General features: G+C 44.9%; 1 protein-coding gene across 2 annotated transcripts in view; it reads left to right on the forward strand.

Annotated features, from left to right (window-relative positions):
- The first annotated feature begins 294 nt into the window (after nt 1-294).
- The window catches only part of ITGA6 (integrin subunit alpha 6), a 72,149-nt gene continuing 49,959 nt past the window's right edge, over nt 295-22,484 (forward strand). Inside the window, exon 1 of one of the 2 annotated variants that reach the window (XM_019656801.1) lies at nt 295-683. In XM_019656801.1, the coding sequence (XP_019512346.1) occupies nt 502-683 (182 nt within the window). In that variant the 5' untranslated portion in view covers nt 295-501. The remainder of the gene's footprint in view (nt 684-22,484) is intronic. The other variant, XM_019656800.1, reaches the window with a different exon arrangement.

Below are 22,484 nucleotides of genomic sequence, written 5' to 3' on the forward strand. Positions count from 1 at the left end.
TCTGGCTCTGCGCCGAACGGCAACCACAATTCACGTGCTTCTTTCCAGGAGCCCCCTGGGATGGGGCTGCTGGGCCCAGAGCTCATCAGTTCCTCCAGGTTAGGGCGGGCGGGAGCGGCCAGGGGCGGGCCAGGGAGGGCAGCGCCCCGGCGCACCGCAGCCAGGCCGGCGGGGAAGGTGCCGGCGGCAGGCCCGGCGGAGGGCGCGCGAGGAGGGGCCAGAGGGGTGGGGAGGGGCGGGGCAGGCGTCTCGTCACTTGATAAAACGCCTGCGAGTCTCCAGAGAACAACGGGCTCATTCAGCGTTCGGGAGCTGCCTGCACGGGGGAGCGGCCGGGCGGAGAGCGCGACTCGTCCCGGGGGTGGGGCCGGACGCAGCGGCGAGAGGAGCCGAAGGTGGCCGCGGCAAGAGCAGCGCGGCAGCCTCGAACCCGGCCCCGAGCGCAGGGCGGCCGCTGCAGCTCGCCGCCTCCCGCTCCGCTCCCGGCGCACCGGCCCTCCCATGGCGGCCGCGGGGCAGCTGTGGCTGCTCTACCTGTCCGCGGGGCTTCTGCCGTGGCTCGGCGCCGCCTTCAACTTGGACACCCGCGAGGACAATGTGATCCGGAAAACTGGGGACTCCGGGAGCCTCTTCGGCTTCTCGCTGGCCATGCACTGGCAGCTGCATCCCAAGGACAGGCGGCTGTGAGTTCCCCGACTCTGCCCACCCCCACCCGGGCGCCGGCCCTCCTTGTTCCCGCCGGCCGGCCCTGCCCCTCGGCTGCCCCGCCCGGGACTCCGCGGGTCCGCGCGCTCGGCCCCGGCCCCTCCTGGCGCCTCCCCCCATTCAGCCCGGGCTGGAGGAGAACCCGAGGGCCGACCCCATGCGGACCGCGGCCGGGGTGCCAGGCGGAGCTGTCCTCCACCCTGGGAGAGTTTACTTTTAAAAACAAAACAAAACACAAAGTACTTTCCGGCGGTCCTTTCCCCGGGCGTTTGCTGGAAACCCGGCAGGTGGCAGCTTCACGTGTGTATTTGGGGCGGGGGTGACGTGGGGTGTAGGGTCGCTGTATTGCTGCGTTACTGGGAGTTATTGGTGTTACCGGGAGCGTTGTTCCAGGAAGATCCAGGCCTTTTCCAAACTCGCGGAACACTACGCCCCCCTGCAGACTCGCGCGCCCCACAGAAGTTGGAAAGTCACTTTTAATTGTGTCCTGCGTGGCTTTCCCTGCAGGCAGGGCGCTCCTGTAGGAGATACTTTCACACCCCTCTTTTTTTTTTTTAAGATGGTGCTAACCAACCACCTGCTCGCAGGACTAGATCAGCAGAGAAAGCAAGACCCTCTGTGCCGGGACCCCAGCTGCCCCCCAAAGCGCCCGGCGGCACCCGAGGCCCTCTGGGTCGCTCGTTGCATTGGGCAGGCACAGCCAAGGGTGAAAGCAACAGGTCCTACCGCCCTGTGCTGGGGCTTTACAAACAGGGTTTGCAAGTGACAACCCTGCCCCAGGCACCATAGCACAGCGAGGCTCCTCCCAGGAGAAAGTGGAGACCCGCACTCTTACCTTCTCCTTTTCTTTCTTAGACAGTGTTTGGTTCCCACATGATCAAACTATTTAGGCAGTGGAGGGTGTTTGGGAGCTTAGTCTCCGTAATCGCGCTGGGGCTGCATTCTTTATGCTACTGAAAAATAAACTTACAAAAGGCCGCCCTCCCCCCAGGCCTTTAGTTGAACCGAGGTCCTTCCAGGACCAACAGAGCGGAGAAAGCAAAGTACAGCCACAGTAAGGAGAGGACTTGGTGTTATTAAGAGGCAAATGGGATTTTTAGAGCTGGGGGAAGCCTCTTGATTTCAGCAATTAAGAACTTTGCAATAGGTGAATAATTGTGGGTCCCTGAATCTTCAAGTCAAGTTTTTCTGATGACGCTGGGGAGGCTGCTGGAGGGTGGTCTGTAGGCCTGGCCAGCTGCTTAGACTCTGCTTTCTCTCAGTAGAAAGAATTGGTAAGCTGTAAATCTGAAGTGAAAGGTGGTTTCTGTTAACTCAGTTAATGGATCACAGTTAGTGTCTCTGAATACTTAGGAGTGTGTAGATGTGCATCCACCCATGTAGAGAATTTGAACTTGATAGTGCAGAAGTAACTGTAGGCCAGCAGAGGGAAGATACTCGCCTTGGCATTCTCTCTGTACCAGATGCCTACTGCAGCTGATTGGCTTCCCTGAAATACTCGTTCAAGCAAATATTGTGAAGGGGAAGTACTGGGGTAAGAAAATATCCTTGGGATGGGGATGTGCAAAATGTGATTTTAGCCAGGACTCTGGTTGTCACGAAGGTTGTTAGCAGCATGCTTGCTAAACCTTGTTACTGCCGGTTGGCCTCTCAGCTGTTAGAGCTTCTGCAAGTCCTCCCAAGGGTAAGAAGAAGCCTGTGTTTGGAGTTTGGTGCCTTCTAGAAATGCTCATCTTAGGGGCTGACAGGGGGACTGATCAGACCCTGGGATGGGGAGAGGCTTGCTTTAAGGGGTCTGCATGTTTCCCTAGAGCGTAGAGTATGGCTGTAACTACACTCTTAGGGGGCTGTGGTGTATGTCAAATGCTGCTCCTACCCCTCTCTTTTTGGTAAAGTATTCTAGGTTCAGGAGCAGCTTGTCCTCCCAGGAGAACAAGTACACACAGGCTGTACCCACATCCACTGTCACCTTTGTCAGTAAAGGATGCAGGTGTGAATAACAGCCAGTGAGGCCTAAACCCTATATTCCGTGGACAACTCAGTGGGAGTATTTTCAGGGAACTGGTGAGAGAGACCTGAGTTCAAATTTGTTCTGGGCCATTTAGCAGCTGTTTTCCTTTGAGCCTTAGTTTATCTGTAAAATGGAGATATTACTGCTTTATAGGGTTGTGAGGATTAAGAGATAACATGCAAAGTACGTAACTGCTGACTGGCATCGGTACTTGCTGACTAAATGGTAGCCATTCATGGTGATAAACTTAGAAGCAGTAATTGAATTCCTATTGTGAGCCAGCTACTATACAGATGTTAACATTCTGTGACTCTAAGACTGCCAAAGAGTAAACCCAACGGTTGTTGTAGTTTGGGTAACTGATGTTTTAAACTCTTGGTCACATTTATGAAACCCATTTTCAAAGCAATTTAATTTTAATCTCTTAATTAGATTTATAACAAAAGTGAAATTGCTGAATAAGGGACTCTGAGTCAGAGAAATGAAATATCAAAGATGTGTGGGAATATTAAATGAGTGCACTGTTGCAGAACCCACCATATACTTTTGTGGGTTAAGTTTTCTACAATGCTATTTAAATAGTTAATAACATCTTAAACCCTAGTGAAGATTTTATAACAGAATAATATTGTGCATTCTTAAAGCTTTTGGGACTATAAAAGTGAACTAGAGACCCTAAAACTTCACTTAGGTTTTTAGGATGTGTATTAAAGACGTTTCGGACTCCAAAAGATTATTAGATGGTTGGCTGGAGTTACTGAGGTCAGGGTCTGAACTCGTTGGAATCTTATTTCTCTTAGGTAAAGCTGAGTCACACACCCCCACCCCCAACTCCTAGGTAAGAAAGCATGAGATGACATCTGTGGGTATGTCCATCCTGTGAATCATCACTCTTAGCACTTCCGTGAAGAGATGGATCTACGTATGACTGTAAGGCAGAACCTAGAAGGAAGAGATCTATATATATTCTCGTGGGGCAATTCTGGATTTATCCCAACCCCCATTTTCTTTTTGGGGCTTTCTGAACACCGCTATCTTCCAGAGGCTCTCCAGGTCCCCCGTCACCTCTGTTCTGACTCTCTGATGTTTATTCTTGATTTTTCTCAGAACTCTGATGCTCCCACTTTTAAAATCATGTTTACTGAACTAGGGATCGTCTTGTCCGACGGGCTCCCTTTATAGTTGAAGAAACAGAAGCTGAAAGTTAAATGTCTAAAGTCTCACAATTGCTTAAACAGAATCTGAACAGATTCTGGATTTAAACTTGATATTTCTGACTCATGCTAATGCCATCTCTAAAAGGACAATTCAGAAATGTCCTTCACATCGAGAGAAATTGGCCAGCATCTGAGTTTTGGAAATGTACTATGTTATGATGATTTATTAAACTGCTTCCCACATGGGTCAGGGCTATCTATTTAAAATCTGTGCCTAGGTTTTCTTCCTCTTGCCGGTATTTCAACTGGCCTTGAATCAGCTTCTGGGGTCCTTCCTTCTTTGCCTGTCACCCCACCCCCTCCTCTTCTGAAAAAAACCCAGTGAGAGTGCTGACTGTATCTAGCCAGGGATTAGAGCTGTCTTCAGGATGTATACCTAAGCACTTGCTTCCTTGAATTCATTCAGAGTGCCAGGTGGCCCAACGCCATCATCCAGGGACTGTGCTCAGTCACCTTGAGTCCTGAGAGTAGAGAAAGAGCCAAAATGGTCAGGGACACTTAGAGGAGATCTTAGGACTCTGCAAGAAAGCAGAAACAAACAAGTTTAATTTTAACACAGGCTGGTGTGAGATCACCCAAGTAATGACGTAGGGTTGTGGAAAAGGCTCAGAGTATTCATTTGGAAAATCAGGTTACATGCTCATCACTATTGTAAAGAAGCTGTTACTCTGTTCTTGGCTGTATAATACTCTATTTAGCATAACAATAACATGAAGATTTAATTTAAGCTTTAGTAACCAAGCAGTAGAACTATGGCACGTGGCTCCTTTAGGACCTAGGTTCAACATATTACTGTGGACAGAGTTGGCCAGTTAATTATTTGACACTTTCAACAGGGAGAGTGGAGACATAATAGAAAATACTATTGTATGCTTAGGTGACAGGGTCAGTTTTACCTGGAATACTGATTGGTTCCAAGTCAGCTCATCTTAAGAAAGAACATAATTATATCTCAAAAACCAGTTGAAATTTCTCCTTGGAAGCCTTTTTAGCCCAACCAACACTCCAGCAATTTTTTCTTCATTTGAATGTCTGTGGCACTTAGTATCATGTGTCTGACAATTATGATGGTTTTGTGTTTAACTCTTAGCTACTGTTTTCAGAGGATGATACAATCTCTCCCAACTGAATTATATGTTATGTGAGGGCAGGGGTCTTATGTTCATTTCTTTGCCTCATAGCACCAAGCATATGCCTTGCAAATACAATGGCGTCATATCATACACTCAATTTAACTTGTGAGATTAACTCTTCCAGCCCAGGGTAGAGAGAGGGAGAAACCCCTTTATTTAACAACCCTTTGTCCTCCCTGCTGTAAGTAGCCCTTGGCCTCTGCTGCCCCCAGGAAAAGGGAAGCTATAGCCATAATGCAAAAAGACACCCACGATGTTAATTCTTGGTTTTTGAGTTTTCAAGGGCCGAGGTCCCAGTTAAGGGATTTTCACGAGTGATTATTAATTACACTTGACTTCTGCCTTAAAGGCAGAATTACGAACTTAACCCCAGAAATACAGGCAGACCTGCACTGCAGTGGGTACTCAGGATTTGTTGGTTTTTATAATAAGACTAGACAGAGAAGGATGGCTGTCAAACGAGATCCTGAAAGCAACTTGGCAGGGGTCTGGGGGTCAGATGTGAGTAAGCATGTGAGGGCGCTTGTGAATTGATGATTAAGGCTTCAGTTCAAGGACAGTAAGGGAATCTTGGATACATATGTGTAACTCTTCAGGTGGAATTGTGGGGAAGCTGCTGACCCCTCCAGTGAGCAGTCGAATAGAGATCTCTGGACCACATGTCAGAGCAGCCTCTTGGGAAGGCGATCAGGATGGAGCCCTGTACTCATGGGCACTGGGTGTGTGGGGGGGGGGAGGGGCAGAGCCAGCCTCTGCTGCTTGTCTTACCCTTCTGTATTTGGGTACAACTTTGGAATCAAATAAACCTGGGTGGTCATCAGGGTAACTTGGGGAATCTCTTTGTAAAAAAATATAATTCTAGGCTCAGCCCAAGGCTGTTGCACTAGATGTCATTAGTTTCTGTAGATGTGATCCAAGAATCTGTTCTTCAAGTTTTCTAGGTTTGAGCTAGGTGAGCTTTCCTGTCTTATTACACAGAAGGCAGCATAAGGTAGTGAGTGGATAAGAGCAGACTAGAGAGCTAGAGTCTAGAGCTAGCTGCGATCAAATCCTGCTCTGCCATTTACTAGCTGTGACCTTGGGCAGGATACCTTCAATTCTGCACCCAATTCCAATGTGTGGAGGGTTTTCCTACACACCACCAAACGATTCTCAGACTCCCGCTGGCTGTCCTACAATTGAACTCAATTCTGACACTATCTACCTGGAGATAACATCAAATCCCACAGATTAAGGGCTCAGTCCTACAAAACCGCCTCTTCCCCACTTCAGATACCAATCACAAGTCTAGGTTGTCACTTGTGCTTCTTCTAATGGACCAGCTATGTCACGTCCAGCGTGGCAAGGGCATACAGGTTTCTCTTAAGGGGCGACGCAGATTGAATAAGAGCAAGAGACAAAAGTAAGATTAACAGCGAGACCAAAGGACTCAGCCAGAGAAGACTGAGTGAGCCCGAATCCGGTCAGCGCATGGCTTTTATTGAGAAATTTGAAAAGAAGTGAAACTGTTTCATAGCTGTCAATCAATTTGTAACCCGTGACTTATGTGTGCCTTAAGACCTTTTCCATTAGCATTCCCTTTGTGTTCCAACACATCCTGTGCCTTCACACTTCCTCCACATAGCCCCAAGACACTGTTACTGTGTCCTCCCAGGGGAGATAACTATTATCATTCCAATAGGTCCCAGTCACCTGAGACACTCCCGGAGAGAGCTTTACAGATATCATTCCATCCGGCCTCAGTTTTCCGAGAAGCTCTCTCGACTAATGGGTCAGAGGCTAATGTAGGGGGGTGGTAACGGAATCGGCTATAATGCAACACAGCTATAGATTGGAAGTGACCACAATCCCTTCCTTGGGTTCAATTAATTTGTTAGAGCAGCTCACAGAACTCAGAAAAACATCTTACTTACTAGATTACCAGTTTACTATAAAAAGATGTAATTCAGGAATGGCCGGATGGAGGAGGCGATGCATAGGGCGAGGTATGGGGAAATGGCACAGGGCGTCCATGTTCTCTCTGAGCATGCCACTCTCCTGGGATTTCCATGTGTTTACCAACCTGGAAGCTCTGCAAACGCCATCCTTTGGGGGTTTTATGGAGGTTTCATTACCTAGGCATAGTTGATCGAATCATTGGCTATTGGTGATTGAACTCAACCTCCAGCCCTTCTCTCCTCCCTGGAGGTCAGGGGGGGTGGGACTGAAACTTCCAACCCTCTAATGAAGTGGTTGGTTCTCCTGGCAACCAGCCCCGTCCTTAGGTACTTTCCCAAAGTCACCTCATTAGCATAACAAAAGACATCTTTATTGTCCTCATAATTAGGAAATTCCAAGGGTTTTAGGAGATCTGTTCCAGAAACAGTGGACAAAGACCAAACATGTATTTCTTATTATAAATCACAATACTTAACCTCTCTAGGCCTCTTTCTCCTCAGCTGTCAAGTGAGGATAGTCGTACCTCAGACTGGTCCTGGCCCAGAGGAAGCACCTTCTGTTACATAAGTGTGGAAACCAAGGCTGTAAGAGGTACAATAGCCACAACATGGTTGTAAATTCATGTCTTCGATGTTTCCTGGCCCGTGCAGTGCGCAGATTTTAACACTTGAGCGGATTTTTGTTTGTTAAACTGGCATTTTAGAATTGCAAACCATGACCTTTGGGAACTAAATTTAGAAATTAACTGGTAATTAGGCCTGAACTGAGACAGGTAGATCGTACTCTGTGTCAGTCCCTGTTAGCCTGATGGCCATCTAACCTGCTGCTGTCTTGTTTTTCTGTTTAGATAAGTGAGGCAAGACAATTCCAAATCAGTTTACCTGTTCTAAGATTGGCCTGTCACCAGAGTGCCACCTTTTACAGGCCACTGTCCCCATGTCACACCACACATAGACACACATACCCATCCTGGATACTGCTATCACTTCATCTGTCCCCAAATGGGCAAAAAAGACTTTAGAAAACGTTTAAGTCTCTCAAAACCGATTATGATAAAGAAGACCGTTCTGAATTAGAGGGAGGGGGGGAAAGGGCCACTGAAGCAACTGGAGAGGCAAAAACAAGTGACATGAAGCCCTGGGTGTCTGCTCGCATGTTTATTTGCTAACTGGCTAAATGTATTTGGCATGTTATGCAATCTGAAGATTACCTGTCATGGCTTGCCAAGAAAAGTATAGTATAAGAAAAGCCTTTTAGAGAAACATGCTTTCTAAGTCTGGGAGCATAGAAATGAAAACAAACTTGTGAATAATTCGAAAGGCACACATTGGTTAATGATATGAAGAGCAAACAAAGTACAGGGCAATGCCTGTTTACCCAAGGGCTGCTGGCTTTGCATGGCGATAGCGATGTCGTGTAATTTCTTCGTTTTGAAAAGGACATTCATTTGTACCGAGGCTATTTTAAGTGTGTGTGTTACAAATGATAAACATTTCAGACCCAGAGGATAGGATGTCACTGGAGCGTGAGTTTCCTGAGCCAGATGACCTTTTTCTCCTGGCAGAATCAGAGCTTTTCTCTATGGGATATACCACCATTGCCCAAGGGGTCACCGTCTTCTGTGGACCCGACAAAGCTATGTGATAGAAAGTTAACTAGAGGATCCTCATCAAAGTGAATGACAGCCAGAGGTGTGGAATGGCTGTTCCCTGGTGTAGACTTCCTGTTTGGCAGTACTGGGAGTTTGAAGTTCTGTTCTTCTTCCTCCTTGCTGAGGAGAGTTAACAAGTCCTGCCTGGGTCCCTTTCCCACTGATACATCTAATCAGATGATGGCTTGACCCACCCCCCACCTCCCTCACTGGCAGGGTAGTTCTTTCTCTCCTTTGAGAACAAAGGTACGTATTTTGAAGTCATGAAATGAAAATGTTTAGAATTCTGTAAGTCTCTGGAGAGCTTGGAGATAGACAGGAAACGATATTTAAAATACCCGGGGTGAATGTGAGGTGTTGAAAACCTTCTGATTAGGGTTTAAGGGATCCAGCTTTGCTGTGACACAAATAAACCTAAGAGTTTTCAAACAAGGAAAAGGTTAAAGGTTCAGGTGTGATCAGGTTATGCAGAGACATAAATCGAGGAAAATGGTGTTTGCCATTGAGGCCTCATGGCTGCTAGTGAGACTGGGCTCCCATGCCAGCTAGGTCAATACTCACAAAAAAATGAGTTGGCTTAAAGACCTGGGTGATGAAGAGGTCTCATATGAACCCACAAGTGCAAAAACAGATGGATCTGGGCAGTTGTGACTCTAGAGGCTCAAGGATACAGGACCTGGGCAAGACGGAAGGAGAGGCCTGCCGAATTAGATGGTCCGAAGTTCAAGGGAGGCCTTTGAGGGCCAGCTGAGGAAGCCTTTAATGCTTAGAACACGGTAAAGCCATTTCAGAGACCATATCGGATCTGCCAGCTTAGAAAGAAAAAGTACTTTCTAAGCCTTGTATTATATTTAGGAAGTGCCCAAGTCTGCTACAGAGATTAACTGGGAAAGGGAGTGGGAGTGTGGTGAGGCGTCCTAGGGAACTTCACTCAAAGGATGATCCCAGGAGGTATGTGCTGAGATGCAATAATCCCCCAAGCCTGGCAGCACCACCGGCCAGAAGCCATCTGAGAAGATTTTCTGCTATCACAGGGTAAGAAGTTGGTCTTCTGTAAACTCATTTATGTTTTATATTTCAACCTAAAAGTCATAGGGATTTTTATTCTTACTTAAATATGAGGAATAACTTGGAGAGGGGAATGTGCTGTGGAACTGCTAGAGAAACCATAACCAGCCTTTTCTGGGTTTTCCTATAAAAGCTGTTAAGTCAACAGATATCCGTTGAGCATTTACTATGTATTAGGCACTGTTCTAATGCTCTAGATATAGCAGCAAACAAAATAGATAAAATCCCTGCTTAGGTTTTGATGGGGGAGACATAAAATAAACTGGGGTATTAGATAGTAGTAAGTGATACAGAGGAAAATAAAGTGGAGAAAGGGAGCAGGGAATGGGACTGGGGTGGGAAGTGGTTGGCAATAGGTAAGCCAGGGAAGATTTCACTAAGAAGATGCAACTGCAAGTCATGTCAATAGTGGGGGGAAGAGCACTCCTGGCGGAGAACAGCAAGTGCAAAGGCCCTGAGGCAGAAGCATGTCCAGCACGTTCAGGAACAGCAAGGAGGCCAATTGTATAGGGCCTTATGGTTATTGAAAGACTTTGGCTTTTACTCTTGAGTGAGACGGGAAGCCATTGGAGGGTTCTGAGAAGAGGATGACATGTTCTGACTTAGATTTTAAGTAGATTTCTCTAGCTGCTAGACTATTGAGAATGACTGTATGAGGGCAAGGGTAGATGCAGTGATGTTTAATTAGGAGGCCCGTGTAATAATAGATAAGAGATAGTGGTTCGGACCAAGGTGGTACCAGTGAAGATAGTGAGACGTGGTTGCTTTCTAGATGTATTTGGAAGGTAGAATCAACAGAATTTGGACTAGATATTAGGAAAGAGGAAAATGTCTGCAAGGTTTTTGGCTTGAGTAGCTGGAAGGATGAAGTGGAATGTAATGATTTAGGGAGGACTGTAAGAGGAACAGATACTGGGGGAAGATCAGGAGTTTGATTTTACATGTGTTCGGTTGGAGATGTCTTGATGTCCTAGTAGAGTTAGTGAGAAGGCAGTTGAATAAAGTTCAGGTGGAAAGGTTTGGATTGGAGATACAAATAGTGGAGTCATTGGCTTCTAGGTTGTATTTAGAGTGATGGGCTGAATGATGAGTGAGATCACCAAGGGAGGACAGAGACTAAGAACTGAGCTGTGGGGCACTCCCCTGCAGAGATGGGTTGATGAGGGGAACCAGCACCAGTAAGGAAGGAGAACTAGGAGATGTGCTTTCCCAGAAGTGTTTTAGAGAGGGAGTGACCCATCGGTTGTATCCAATGGCACTGAGAATTGATCACTGCCCTAGCAATATGGAAGCCATCGGTGACCTTATCAGAGAGAGCACTTGTGGAGGGAGCGATGCCTGTTTAGAACGGGTTGGTGAGAGATTAGAAGAGGGATTGGAGACTAAGAGTAGGAACTTTTGAGTTTTGCTGAAGAGAGGAGAAGGAGAGCTAAGGGGAAAATGGGGCCAAGAGGGAATTTTATCAGTTTTGTTTTGAGACGGGAGAAAATTATAGTGAGCTGGATCTGTGATAAGGATGACTCAGTAGAAAAGGGCAAGTGGATGCCGGAGAGGGGAGAACTGGTGTGATGTGGGTGAGGTGAGAGGGATACACCAGTGGAGGAGTGAGTCTAGTTACTACATCATAGAATAGAGGGGCACAGATTGCAGGTTAGGTGGGTAGTTGCCTTGATGGAAGACTGAAGTTTTTTTTCTGGTTGCTTCTAATTTCCTAGTGAAGAACAGTAGATCATTAGTCCTAAGTGTCTTAATACTTGTGTAGAAGTTTGCCTTGTAGGAGAAAGAACACCATTCCAGAAAAAGTGAGATGTTGGGTTTGAATCCCATCTTCTTCACATTCTGTGGATTTGACCTTGGGCAAGTTACTTGTCCTCATTAGTAAAATGGAGGTGCTACCGGTATCTACCCTATAGGGCTGTGCAGATTAAATGTGCGTATAAAGCATTTAGCATATTAATATAAAACAGTTTAAAGATATTTCGAGCTTTTGGTGGTTGCTTTGGGCTATGTGTAAAATATGACTATAATTCCCTCGCAAGAGGGAGTTTTTATAGCTATTGTACCTTTATAGTCTGGGGGACAGCAGAGGTTACCCTTTGGGGGTCAGGTCACAGGTGAAGTTGCCCCATGGGTGGGGCTACAAGGAGAACTGGGGGGCAGCTCACAGACAGTTGGGAACTGTAACATTGTCTTGGAGAGAGGAAGAGGAGATATGAGATTTGGAAGAAAGAAGAGAAAATGGCAACATATCAAAAACATATAACAACCTCCAGTTCCTGATGCTATATTTGAGCTACAGAGGAACCACAGCTTTGTGTTTTGTTAAATTCTTACAAGGCTCATTTCAGGTGTTGAGTGAACGTTTCCCATGTGGGAGTATCTGCTGTCCCAGAATCTGGTACTGTCTTGGATGGCACAGTGTCTGTGTGTCCTCCAGGCCATGTAGACACCAGGGTGTGGACAGGTGGGTGTGTGCAGGGTGGAAGTGAGCCAGGAACAAGGCAGGGGAGCCGCAGCCTTGCTTCCTGCTCCTGCTGGCCTGGTCGATTGTCTTTGTGATCCTGGTCAACATATCCAGTGTTTCACTGCATGGATTGAATACAAATGACGCATGGCCTTGTTGCATTGTCAGGAATGTACTAAATAGCACTCTGGGTTCAAAATACTGCCAACTTCCAATCTCTTCTTTCAAAATAAATAGTATAGGCTGAAGAGGTCACCTGATGTAAACCTGAGTCCGAAAGGAAATAGGATATCTCTGAAATTATGCAAGAGTGTGAATAATCAGGACCTTGGCTTCCATTGCCCTGGGGTGTGGCACAGAGTAGATAGTGAACATCTTCCTGAGGTGGCATGGTAGTGAGTTATTTTTAAAAAAAGTTTATCTCATTATAATGCAACATGAAATATGTTTAACTTTTTCATGTAAAACAGGAGGGTTTAAAGACATTTTAAGTTTTTGGTGGTCACCCCCATACTCATTCGCCTTCTTCCGTCATTCAGCGCTTTGGTGAAAATGGTTGAGAAGCACTGACCAGCCCAACCTTTTCTCTGTAGAGGGATGACTGAGGCCCAGAAAAGTCAAGTGACAGGAAGTGGTGGTGTGGGCCCTGATGCCCCGCTCCCTGATGCTCAGTCCACCTAATGCAATGCCGTACGTGTCTTACCTTTCAGTGAAGTGGCCCATTCTTGGAATTAAACCTGTGCTGCATAATCTTGCCCTAAATAGAATAAACAGTATCTTATGTTTTTAAATGCCTCCCCACATAATGGCCTGGAATAGTGGTAGCAAATATACAGCCACTGTTACCCTGTTGCCCTGCGAATTGGGGGCTCTCCAAATGACCACTGCAATGTTTTCGCTGAGTCTCAGAATTCTCCAGGTCAGCATCAGTTAGGCCCTGCTCATGTGTGGTGTTTGCACATTAGACGACACCTGTTTGCCCTCTTGGCCTGGCTAAATCCCCTGCACATGGAAGGCACTCTAGAAATGTCTGCCTAATGGATATCGTCTCTGCTGCTTTGTGCGCTTCTGAAGAACGAGGCTGACAGCTTGTCCATTTTTGGTTCAAGTCTAGTAGACAGAAATGGGTTCCCAGTAAGTATTGGTTGAGCTCTTTAAGTTGATTTAATTTCCCCAGTGCATTCAAGACTTCTAGAGAATAGGAAGTGGGATGACAATTTCTTTCGAAGGATCGTTTACACCCTGGTGGTGGTCCTTCTGCTCCTCCCAGTGTGCTAAACATACATAACATACAATTGACTGGCTCAACCATTTCTAAGTGTTCGGAAGTGTTGAATGTATTCACATGGTTGTGAACACCCTGGTACTTCTTTAAATGTATTCTAAAGTTCCCAGAAATCAGGCTGTTGTATTAGGCTATAACATATTGGTAAGCTAATCTTAAAATAACTAAATATAGAATTGTGCTAAATCGTACCATGTAATAAGCATAGAATTGTGCTAAATCATATCATCTGACATGATATTCTAAAGTAGATTAGTGGCAGCGTAATTAAAGGTTTAACAAATGTTACGGTAGCAGTTTAAAATTCCATCTCCTAGCTTAGTATGTGTTTTCCAATTTGGTAAAGGTTTGCTGCCGTGCACCTGTCTCCCCCTGTGGAACTCCAGGGCTCCTCCTCACACACATCCTTTGAGAAACCAGAATACTGTTAAGTCCTCACTTAACGTCGTCAATAGGTTCTTGGAACTGTGGCGAAACGACATGTAATGAAACCAGTTTAACCATAGGCTAATTGATATAAACAAGAGTTAAGTTCCTGCAGTGTTATAACAAAACGATGTTATTTGAGGACCTGCTGTAATTGGTCTTAAGTTTATAACTGAGTTAAAGAGAAAACTGTAACAGATAAAAGGCCTGGCCATATTCGTTTGTTTCTTGTGTCTTGCTACTCCTACATAAATCTTAGTAGCTTTAAAATAAAACAGAATGGTTTCAGTGGCACATTGAGTTCAGGTTGAAGCTGAGTTCCATATGACATTTACAGGTCAAAGTTCGCATGGAAGAGTGTTTGTTCAGGGAACACCAGATTAGACTAACAGCTGCTCCTGGTAGAAAGACCATCTTTAGCTTGTCATGCAAATACTTTCCTCGTTCATACCACACACATCTCACCTCACCCCACTGCTTCCTTTAGAGCCATGTTAACCTGTGACCTAGGAGCAGCTTTGTTTTCTTCCTCTGTTCCTTAACTCTTTGATTTTCTAATGACTAATGTCTTGATTTCCCAAATCCTCTTGAATGTAGTTTAACAGTCTCTTTTTTCTTACTGTTCTCTCTTTTTTCTTACTGATGGTTTCCTCATGATGTGTCTAATAAGCTATTTGGGAGCTGTCCGAATAGAAGCTTCCTGACAGAACTGTGGGCCTTCTGAGGGCAGGGAGTTGGGCCTGATTTATCTGTTTGCTGAGAGCTTTAACGCGGAGCCTGGCATGCGTCATTTCCTCAAAAATAAAACAAACATGTACAACGTGCTGTCAGAAATCTAAGCCCCGTATTCAAGCCGTAGATGTTTTCATCTGTACAAAGATGGTGGGAGAATTCTAGTATTGTTACCCAACAATACTTTTGTGGATTTCTTTACCATTGAAATGATTTAAACCACCTGCAGACATTGGAAAGAACCCAGGAAGCGATCTAGAAAGGTAGACCATCTCTCTCCGTTAATAAAGCAACACATCGGAGACCTAGAATTTGTTATGGGTCATGCAGCCGACGGCTGGCAAAGCTGCACCTATGTGCCCACTCCCCTCATATCCAGAGGTCTTTCTGGTTTCCCGCTTTGTGCCCCTGTCTTCCGCCTCTACTGCCCACCCCCAAGCAGGGGTCTATATAGCCAAGATGTCTGTTTTTATACATGTCACTGGAAGCTTAAGCCAATTTGTTCAAATCCCAGCAAACTTGTCTGAAAATCTCTTCTCATCACAGAGCTGTCATCTTGAGTTCCTGAGATAAGCATTTGTCCACGAGGAATGAGGCCTGGATTTGCCTTTGACCGCAGATCCAGAAGCAGTTGTGTGTTCCCAGACGGAACCCCACCCGCTCTGTCATGCTCCTGGTTCTCTCCACACCATTCATTCATACTTCAGATTAGATGAACGGTGCCTGACTCAGGCCATGACTCACTCCAGCTCCTCCCTGTAACAAGTGGCTGCTGCAGGGGGTGTTTGGGCCGTGTCCACAGCGTCCAGGACTAAGGCATTTGAACCCTGCAGCTATTTATAAACGGTACCTGCTGAGCTTTACCTCTACATATTGAGATGTCCCTGGAGTGGACAGATTCATTCCCTTGTAAAGGAGGCTCGGGAGGTGAGGGTTTTGTGCTGCTGGCTTTCCATAGCTGACACCTTCCCCCGAATGCCGCTGTGCCGTGGACTTCCATAGTGAAAGTGAGCGTCGCTGGAGTCGCTCCATTTTATTCTTCACCTCCCTTGGCCATGGTGGAAAGCTTGTCTCCCTTTTCAGCTGTCTGAATTTGCTTTCCTCAGTATCTTTCAACCTCTGGCCTCCATTTGCACTTTTGTGATGGCTCAGCTTGGCCAGCACAGTGTCTGGAGCACAGAAGGGACAGTTTTATCTACTTCTTTATTGATGTGTTGTTGTCATGCCTCTCGAATGGGCTGTAAAAATCAGTCTTTGACTTTTGCCTGCCTGCAACTGCCTACATAAAGATAGCATGTGCGAGCTTGTCTTACACAATTATGAGGTTTGCTTTCTTCGTGACTTCTGGGCCCTGATTCTAACCTCCATGACCACCTCTGTCATTTTCTCCACAAGACTTTCAAGTTGTCCTCTGACTGACATCATTTTAAAAAGTCCACTTTAAATGTATTTTTGATGAGGTAATAGTCACATGGTACAATTATAAAACTACAAAAAGATATGGCATGAAAATCCCCCTCCCTCCGCTGGCCTCTAGTCACCTTATTCTTCCTGGAAACAACCATTGTTTTACCAGTTTGTTCATCCTTTCGTGAGCTATCTATACATTTATAAGCAAATATATACATAGAGTTGTTGTATGTATGGTAGCATGCCATACGTACTCTTCTGCACCTTGCTTTTTTTTCCTTTTGGCATATTTTAGTGCTTGTTTGATGTTGTAAATAAAGAGCTTCCTTAGGAGTTCTAATGTCAGCATAGTGTTCAGTTTTACGGATGAATCTTGATTTATTTAACCAGTCTGGATATTCAGGTAATTCTAATGCTTTGCTGTTAAAAGTAGTGCCATAGTGAAGGGATTTATACCTCCCTCTCTCACTTAAGTAGAGGATCAATTCCTAGTGCAGGTGCTTGCCCGGCGTTTCTTTAATGATCATGGCTGGTTCTGAAAGAGTAGCTGGCTGCGCCTTGTGAGTTTCTATCACCTATTCCGTCCTACCACCTGTTATCACAGGCTACCCTACCAGTGGGGTTGCTGGAACCTTCTCAACTGGAGTGGACAGGCTTACACCCAACCTGTTACATTCTTGATGGCTGCAGTTTCTGTGCCCCACCTGTACCTATACTTGTTAAAATTAGAATGGCTTGTTGGAATAGTGTTATTAGTAAGAAGTGCTTCATCACAGCATTAGTGTTTGCAAGGTTATATGACATTGTTTCATTTGATCCTTGCAACACCGCTGAGAAAATTTAGATAGAGCCATTCTTCACAAATAACTCATACAGATGACACCCAGCTGAGAGGTAGTACATCCGACACTTGAACCTACCTAGTCTTCTTGTAACTTGGTCAGTATTTGCTTATGGTTTTGGCTTGCCAGTCTGTTATGGGGCAGGTAAGAAGGCATGTGCTATCTGGAGGTAGTTCCTGCTACAAGTAGGTACCATATCATCCCCGATAGTGACAGGCCTATTAGGACTGATGTTCAGTCAGTATGTACCAGTGAAGTAGTGCTAGTTATTAAATTGTTGAAATACTTCTGGTTGGTCAATAGCTTTGCCTCAGTCTCCTTGAGTATCCCTCAACACTGCCCTGGCCACTCTTCCTTTGCACACCCCCCCCACCCCCACCCCCACTTCTCCCCATAATCCAGCAATTAAAGGGGAAATGTCCTAATACAACAGGGGCCTCTCGGGTGCAGCTCCATGTGTGTCGATTAATTGTTTCCCAAGCCATCCTGATACTGGTTGCTAAATATTTTTAAATATCATCTTTAAATGCAGGAGTAGAGTAGTAAACAATGTAAATGTTTAGCAATGTAACTTCTGTAAATATATAGGTACACTTTATAAATTGTATTTCTTTTTTTTTGTTCACAGTATCCTATTTCTAAATCTCTTTTTTAAACATGAAAGACCTCTTCTGGTTTTGATTTTTGCATTTTTGGTTTTGTTTTCTTGTTATATGAAAGTCTGGGAGCTGGTCTGAGGTGTTGCGATGAAAGAGACAGAGTAAAATAGTCAAAGGCACATGGATACCAACTTTTTAAAGAGGATTCCTGGAAGCAGCAATGTGACACTTCATTATGTGTCCCATTCAGCAGGACCGAGAGCTATGGCAAGTTCAGCTGGAAAGGGAGACTGGGAAAAGAAGTCTTTATTCAGGGGGGCCTTATGCTCAGCAAAATTTCTTTCACTGTGGAAAAAAGGGGACAGCCGTTATTTGCAACAGCCAGCAGTCTCTGGCACTGCTACTAAGCATGTTGCTTCAGTTATCTCATTTAGAAAATAAACGATGTGATCGTATTAATTTCCATTTCAAAACATTGAAAAATTTGGATTTCCTAAGCTATTGAAATAGTAGAATGGATATAGCGACCTACCAGGTGTATGCTTTTTAAATATACCTTTTCTCTTCCTGATTTTCATTAAAATATTTTACTGAAAAATGATGGAAATTGAAAAGTCACTTTTACAAATGAGTTATTTAATAACAGCTTATAAGAAATGAATCTTTTTTTTAAGAGTTAGCACTGATAATATTGATGCTTGGGACACTTGGCATATAAAAGCCTAATTAATGACAACATACTTGAATTTGAAATTATTAAATGTGATAATAGTCTCATTATCAAGTAAACTTTATTTAACAGAAATTTATTAAGCATCTGCTATGTCTCAAGCACTGTGTGAGGGGCAAGGATGGGAGGGTGGGCTCACGGTCTAGTTCATACGTGTCCTTAAACTTGGTTCCTTGAAAGGACAGTACACTAGAAGGACAAATGTGATTTGGCAACTGGAAAGTCAGGTATCTTATAATTCAGAAGTACAGGAAATGACTAAATGCCACATCTGACAAGGTCTGGCATCCGTTTTGTAAGACTGAAAGAGCAGGGTTGCTTGGAGACTTTCATTTTTTCTTTCCTTTCTGCAACAGATAACAGCATTTTTATTATAGCTCTGAGTGATGTGTGACCAGTGTGAGTTGCTTGGTCAGCCCTTTTCAGCTAATAATTTTATTTTTAAAATGAGCTTGTTATATACTATACTTTATAAATTTGTGTTGAGGTACAATTCTTGGCCCTTTTAAATGTAGGCCAGTGTCTATTATAATTTTACCTTGTGGGGTGCTAATGGTATTTTTTCTGTTGAGATTATTTAAATCTTTATTGTTGGGAGATTTAGAAGCAAGTGTTGAACCAAGGTTGAATCAAGGTCACATTAAAAAAATTAAAATTGATGCCAGGAATGGAACCAGAATTCTTTCCCCACTCCCTTCATTTTGCTGATCTGACCACTCTTGGTGGCTTTCCATTTGAATGACTGAAATTGATGCCCTGATTTACGTCTTTTTTTTCTTTTCTTTTTTCCTGGTAGATGGTAGAGATTTCTGAACTGGAGGGGGAGGTGAATGTTGTGGATAATAAAACATGTTCTGCTTTGGTGTTCCTTTATTGCCTGAGTTCTCTTGTTCTCAGAGACACACCTACAGTAAAATGTATGGAGTCAGATAAGAGCTAGAAGCCTCAGGCTCCAACATCACAGGCGTTTCATAGTCAGTGGAAACTGTTTCTCCAACAAGACAGGAAAAAAAGTTTTTTTTTGTGTGTGTGTGACATTTTGGGAAGGCTAGGACAAAATTTACTGGGTTTTGTACCAGATAAAGGCAACAGGTATTCTTCAGGCCCCTGTGGCCTGAATCTCCAAGCACTTCACAGACCTTAATTATAACCAACCATGTCCTTGTAAATTACTCTTTTATAAAAAGGTGAGTGGATCGAATTACTTCAGTGATGTTTTCATCCAATCAAGCAGAAAGGAGATTGTGGGTGTTGTGGTTTAGAGCAAGATCAGGGAGTGCTGGGCACAGCTTCTGTTTCATCATTTACCAGCTGTGTGACCTTGAGCAAGTTGCTTGTCCTCTCTGAACCGGCATCCACATTTGTGAAATGGGTGGAGGTAATAGTGTCCACTAATAAACTTATAGTAGAGTGCCTAATACAAGAACACGGGAAGTAATAGTGTGTTGCTAATAATAATAGCTTGTTTGCTTTACTTTGTGGGTAGGGTATATTTTTTATTTTGCGATTTCTTGGAAGGCTATTATAAATCTAGTCTTTTGAAAGTGAGGTTGTAGTTCATAGAGAAAAGGGACCCTCAGCTTTTTAATCAATTTTCTGTGTAAATGTGAAAACTCAAGGTTAAGAAGCGAACAGATTTGTTCCACTGTGAATTTTAGCTCATACTTGCCCAACTGGATCAGAGAGTTAGTATAGTTATATAGGGTTTTGGTTTTTCTTGGCCCAAAACCGTTGAGGTTATTTAAAAAAAAAAAAAAAAAGAGCCAGTTTCCTGCCCTCAAGGAGTTTATAGCTCAATTAAGTGGAGTTGGGAGAAACCCTTGTTGAGGCAGGTTTGCTTTGGAAAAAGTGAAACTTGAGCACAGGGTCTTGAAGGCAGATTCGTATGTAAAACCTGGAGCTGGGGTTTGGAAAGTGCTGGTGAGGCCAGTTTCTGTGAGGTGGGGGCAGGGTGGCCGGAAGCGCTGGGCAGGGGCACCAAGGCCTTGGTGTGCTTGAGAAGTGGAAGGAGTTGGGGCAACTAGCTGTGGATGGCGAGGGTGTGGCCAGATGGCAGAAGGGTGGCTCCCAGTTGTCGTGGGAAGAAGATGGCACGTGGGGAGGTTATGGGCTTGAAGTCCTACCTATGCCGGGTAATGTCTGAGCCTCGGTTTCTTTGTCTGTAAATTGCTGTGACATATTTGAATAAAAGTATGTGTGAAGAACTTTGTAATGATAGAGTGTCCTACCAAGGCGAATACTACTTTGCTCACTACTCTGGTTTGCTGCTTCCCTTGTGGATATTGGGCCACATGAGGAGTATCTTCCCAGGCTTACAGTCAGCCCATGTATTGGACTGTGCCTGGTGCTGCTCTAGGTGGTGTATTCAGGGAGCAAGAGAAGACCCCCCCCCCACACACACACACACGCTATGGAGCCAGTAACATTCTAGTGGAGGAACAACCGGCAGTTGACAAAAACAACTGAATATCATTAAGCTCAGGTACTGTTAAGGACTGGGAAGGTTATTAAAATAGGGTGAATTAAATAGGGAGTGACAGGGAGAGCTCTAGCCAGGATGATCAAGGAAGGGACTGTCTGAGGAGGTGACATTTGGGTTGAGCTCTGAGGGGTGTGAAGGATGCAACCCACCAAGAGCCAAGGCAAGAGTATTCTGAGCTGAGGGAAGCAGCTGCAGAGACCCTGAGATGGAAACCAGGTTGGTGTGGCAGGAGTGCACACCTGAGGGGGTAGAGCCTGGAGACGCAGATCAAGGGCAGGTCACATAGGGCCTTGTAGAGCATGGCGGGAATTTGAATTTCATCCTGGTGGCCATGGGAACCCTGTCAGCCGAGGAGTGATGGGATGTGACTTAAGATGTAGACAGGACAGTGGGTGTTCGGTGGAGGATGGGCTGGGGCAGGACAAGAGTGGAAGCAGGTAGACCAGTTAGAAGGATGCTATAGTTGTCCAGATGCAGCTGGCTCAGACCATCCTTATAGCAAAGGGCCTCTGAGAAGCAGTCAGATTCAGAGCAAAGAGTGGAGGCAGAGCTAAGAGAATGTGCACCGGACGTGGGATGAGAGGGAAAGCGAGGAATTGAGGATGACTCCTAGGTTTCTGGCCTGAGTACCTGGATGGATAATATACATTTGTTGAGATAGGGAAGGCTTGTGGGGAGCATGACTGGGGGGAAAGCTGAGTTTTGTTTTGAACATAGGAAATATGAGATGCTAAATGGAGACGTCTCATAGGCAGCTGGGTATCTGAGTGTGGAACTTGGGTGGAAGGTCTGGCCTGAAAAGAGATGTTTTGAGAGTCACCTGTAAATGGGAGGTGTTTCCAGCCCCTGGACTAGAGTGTAGCTGGAATCTAGGAAAGGGTCTACGATCCGATGGAAGAGGAGCAGCCAGTCGGGAGGATAAACCTGGTACATAACAACTAGCTCACACAGACCTTACTGCCCTTGGGCCGACTGCTCAGTCTAGTGCCTAATTTGACAGGTTTAGAGGGTCAAAAAGGAACTAGACATGGGAAGTCACAGACACTCTGAGGTCCCTCTCCTCTTAAATAAGAGAAATGAGTCCACGATTTAAAGCTTTTCTTATGGGGCAAGACAGGAATGATTGTAGTGGATATCGTTCCTAACCTTGAAGAATATACAGGTAACAGGACACTTTCAGTTAAATCGGGGAGGTTAGAAAGGGCACGCTCTGCATGGTACCCTCCTAGAATTACTGTTCAAAGCTCTGACAATGAAGAGGAGTCCCTGGTGCCTAATCTCACTGCTAAGGTTATGGAGGAGTTTGACATTCTGGGGAGTCCTCTCAAACGATGTAATGAATATGGTTTTAGAGTTGATTCAGAAAGATGTAGAATGTAGTCCGTTTCCTTGTCCATCTTCCCTTGACCTTTTAGTTCCTCTTTCTAGGTGGTTAATTGTTTTGATTATTAAGGTCATAAATGTAGGCTGTATAATTGACCAGACGACCCAGGCATGTTCTTTATGAACCTTCATCCTTGTTTCCCTAAATTAGGGGCTCAAATCAGATCAAGCTGGGCTCTTTGAGCTCCTGCAGGAAACCAGATCAGTGGGTTGCAGGCATGCCCAAAGGGATACCAGGGCTCAATTATATTTGCTAATGCATAGCTCAGTACTGCTGGATACAAATTTTTGTGAGTGTGGATTTCTCAGATCTATTTTTTGATCTCCAAATAACCAGTCACCAAAATAAGGAAAATAGTGACTTCATAACTTTAACCATACATATATATTCATATATATATATATATA

Source organism: Hipposideros armiger, unplaced genomic scaffold, assembly GCF_001890085.2.
Source record: "Hipposideros armiger isolate ML-2016 unplaced genomic scaffold, ASM189008v1 scaffold_266, whole genome shotgun sequence".
NCBI classification, from domain to species: Eukaryota; Metazoa; Chordata; class Mammalia; order Chiroptera; family Hipposideridae; genus Hipposideros; species Hipposideros armiger.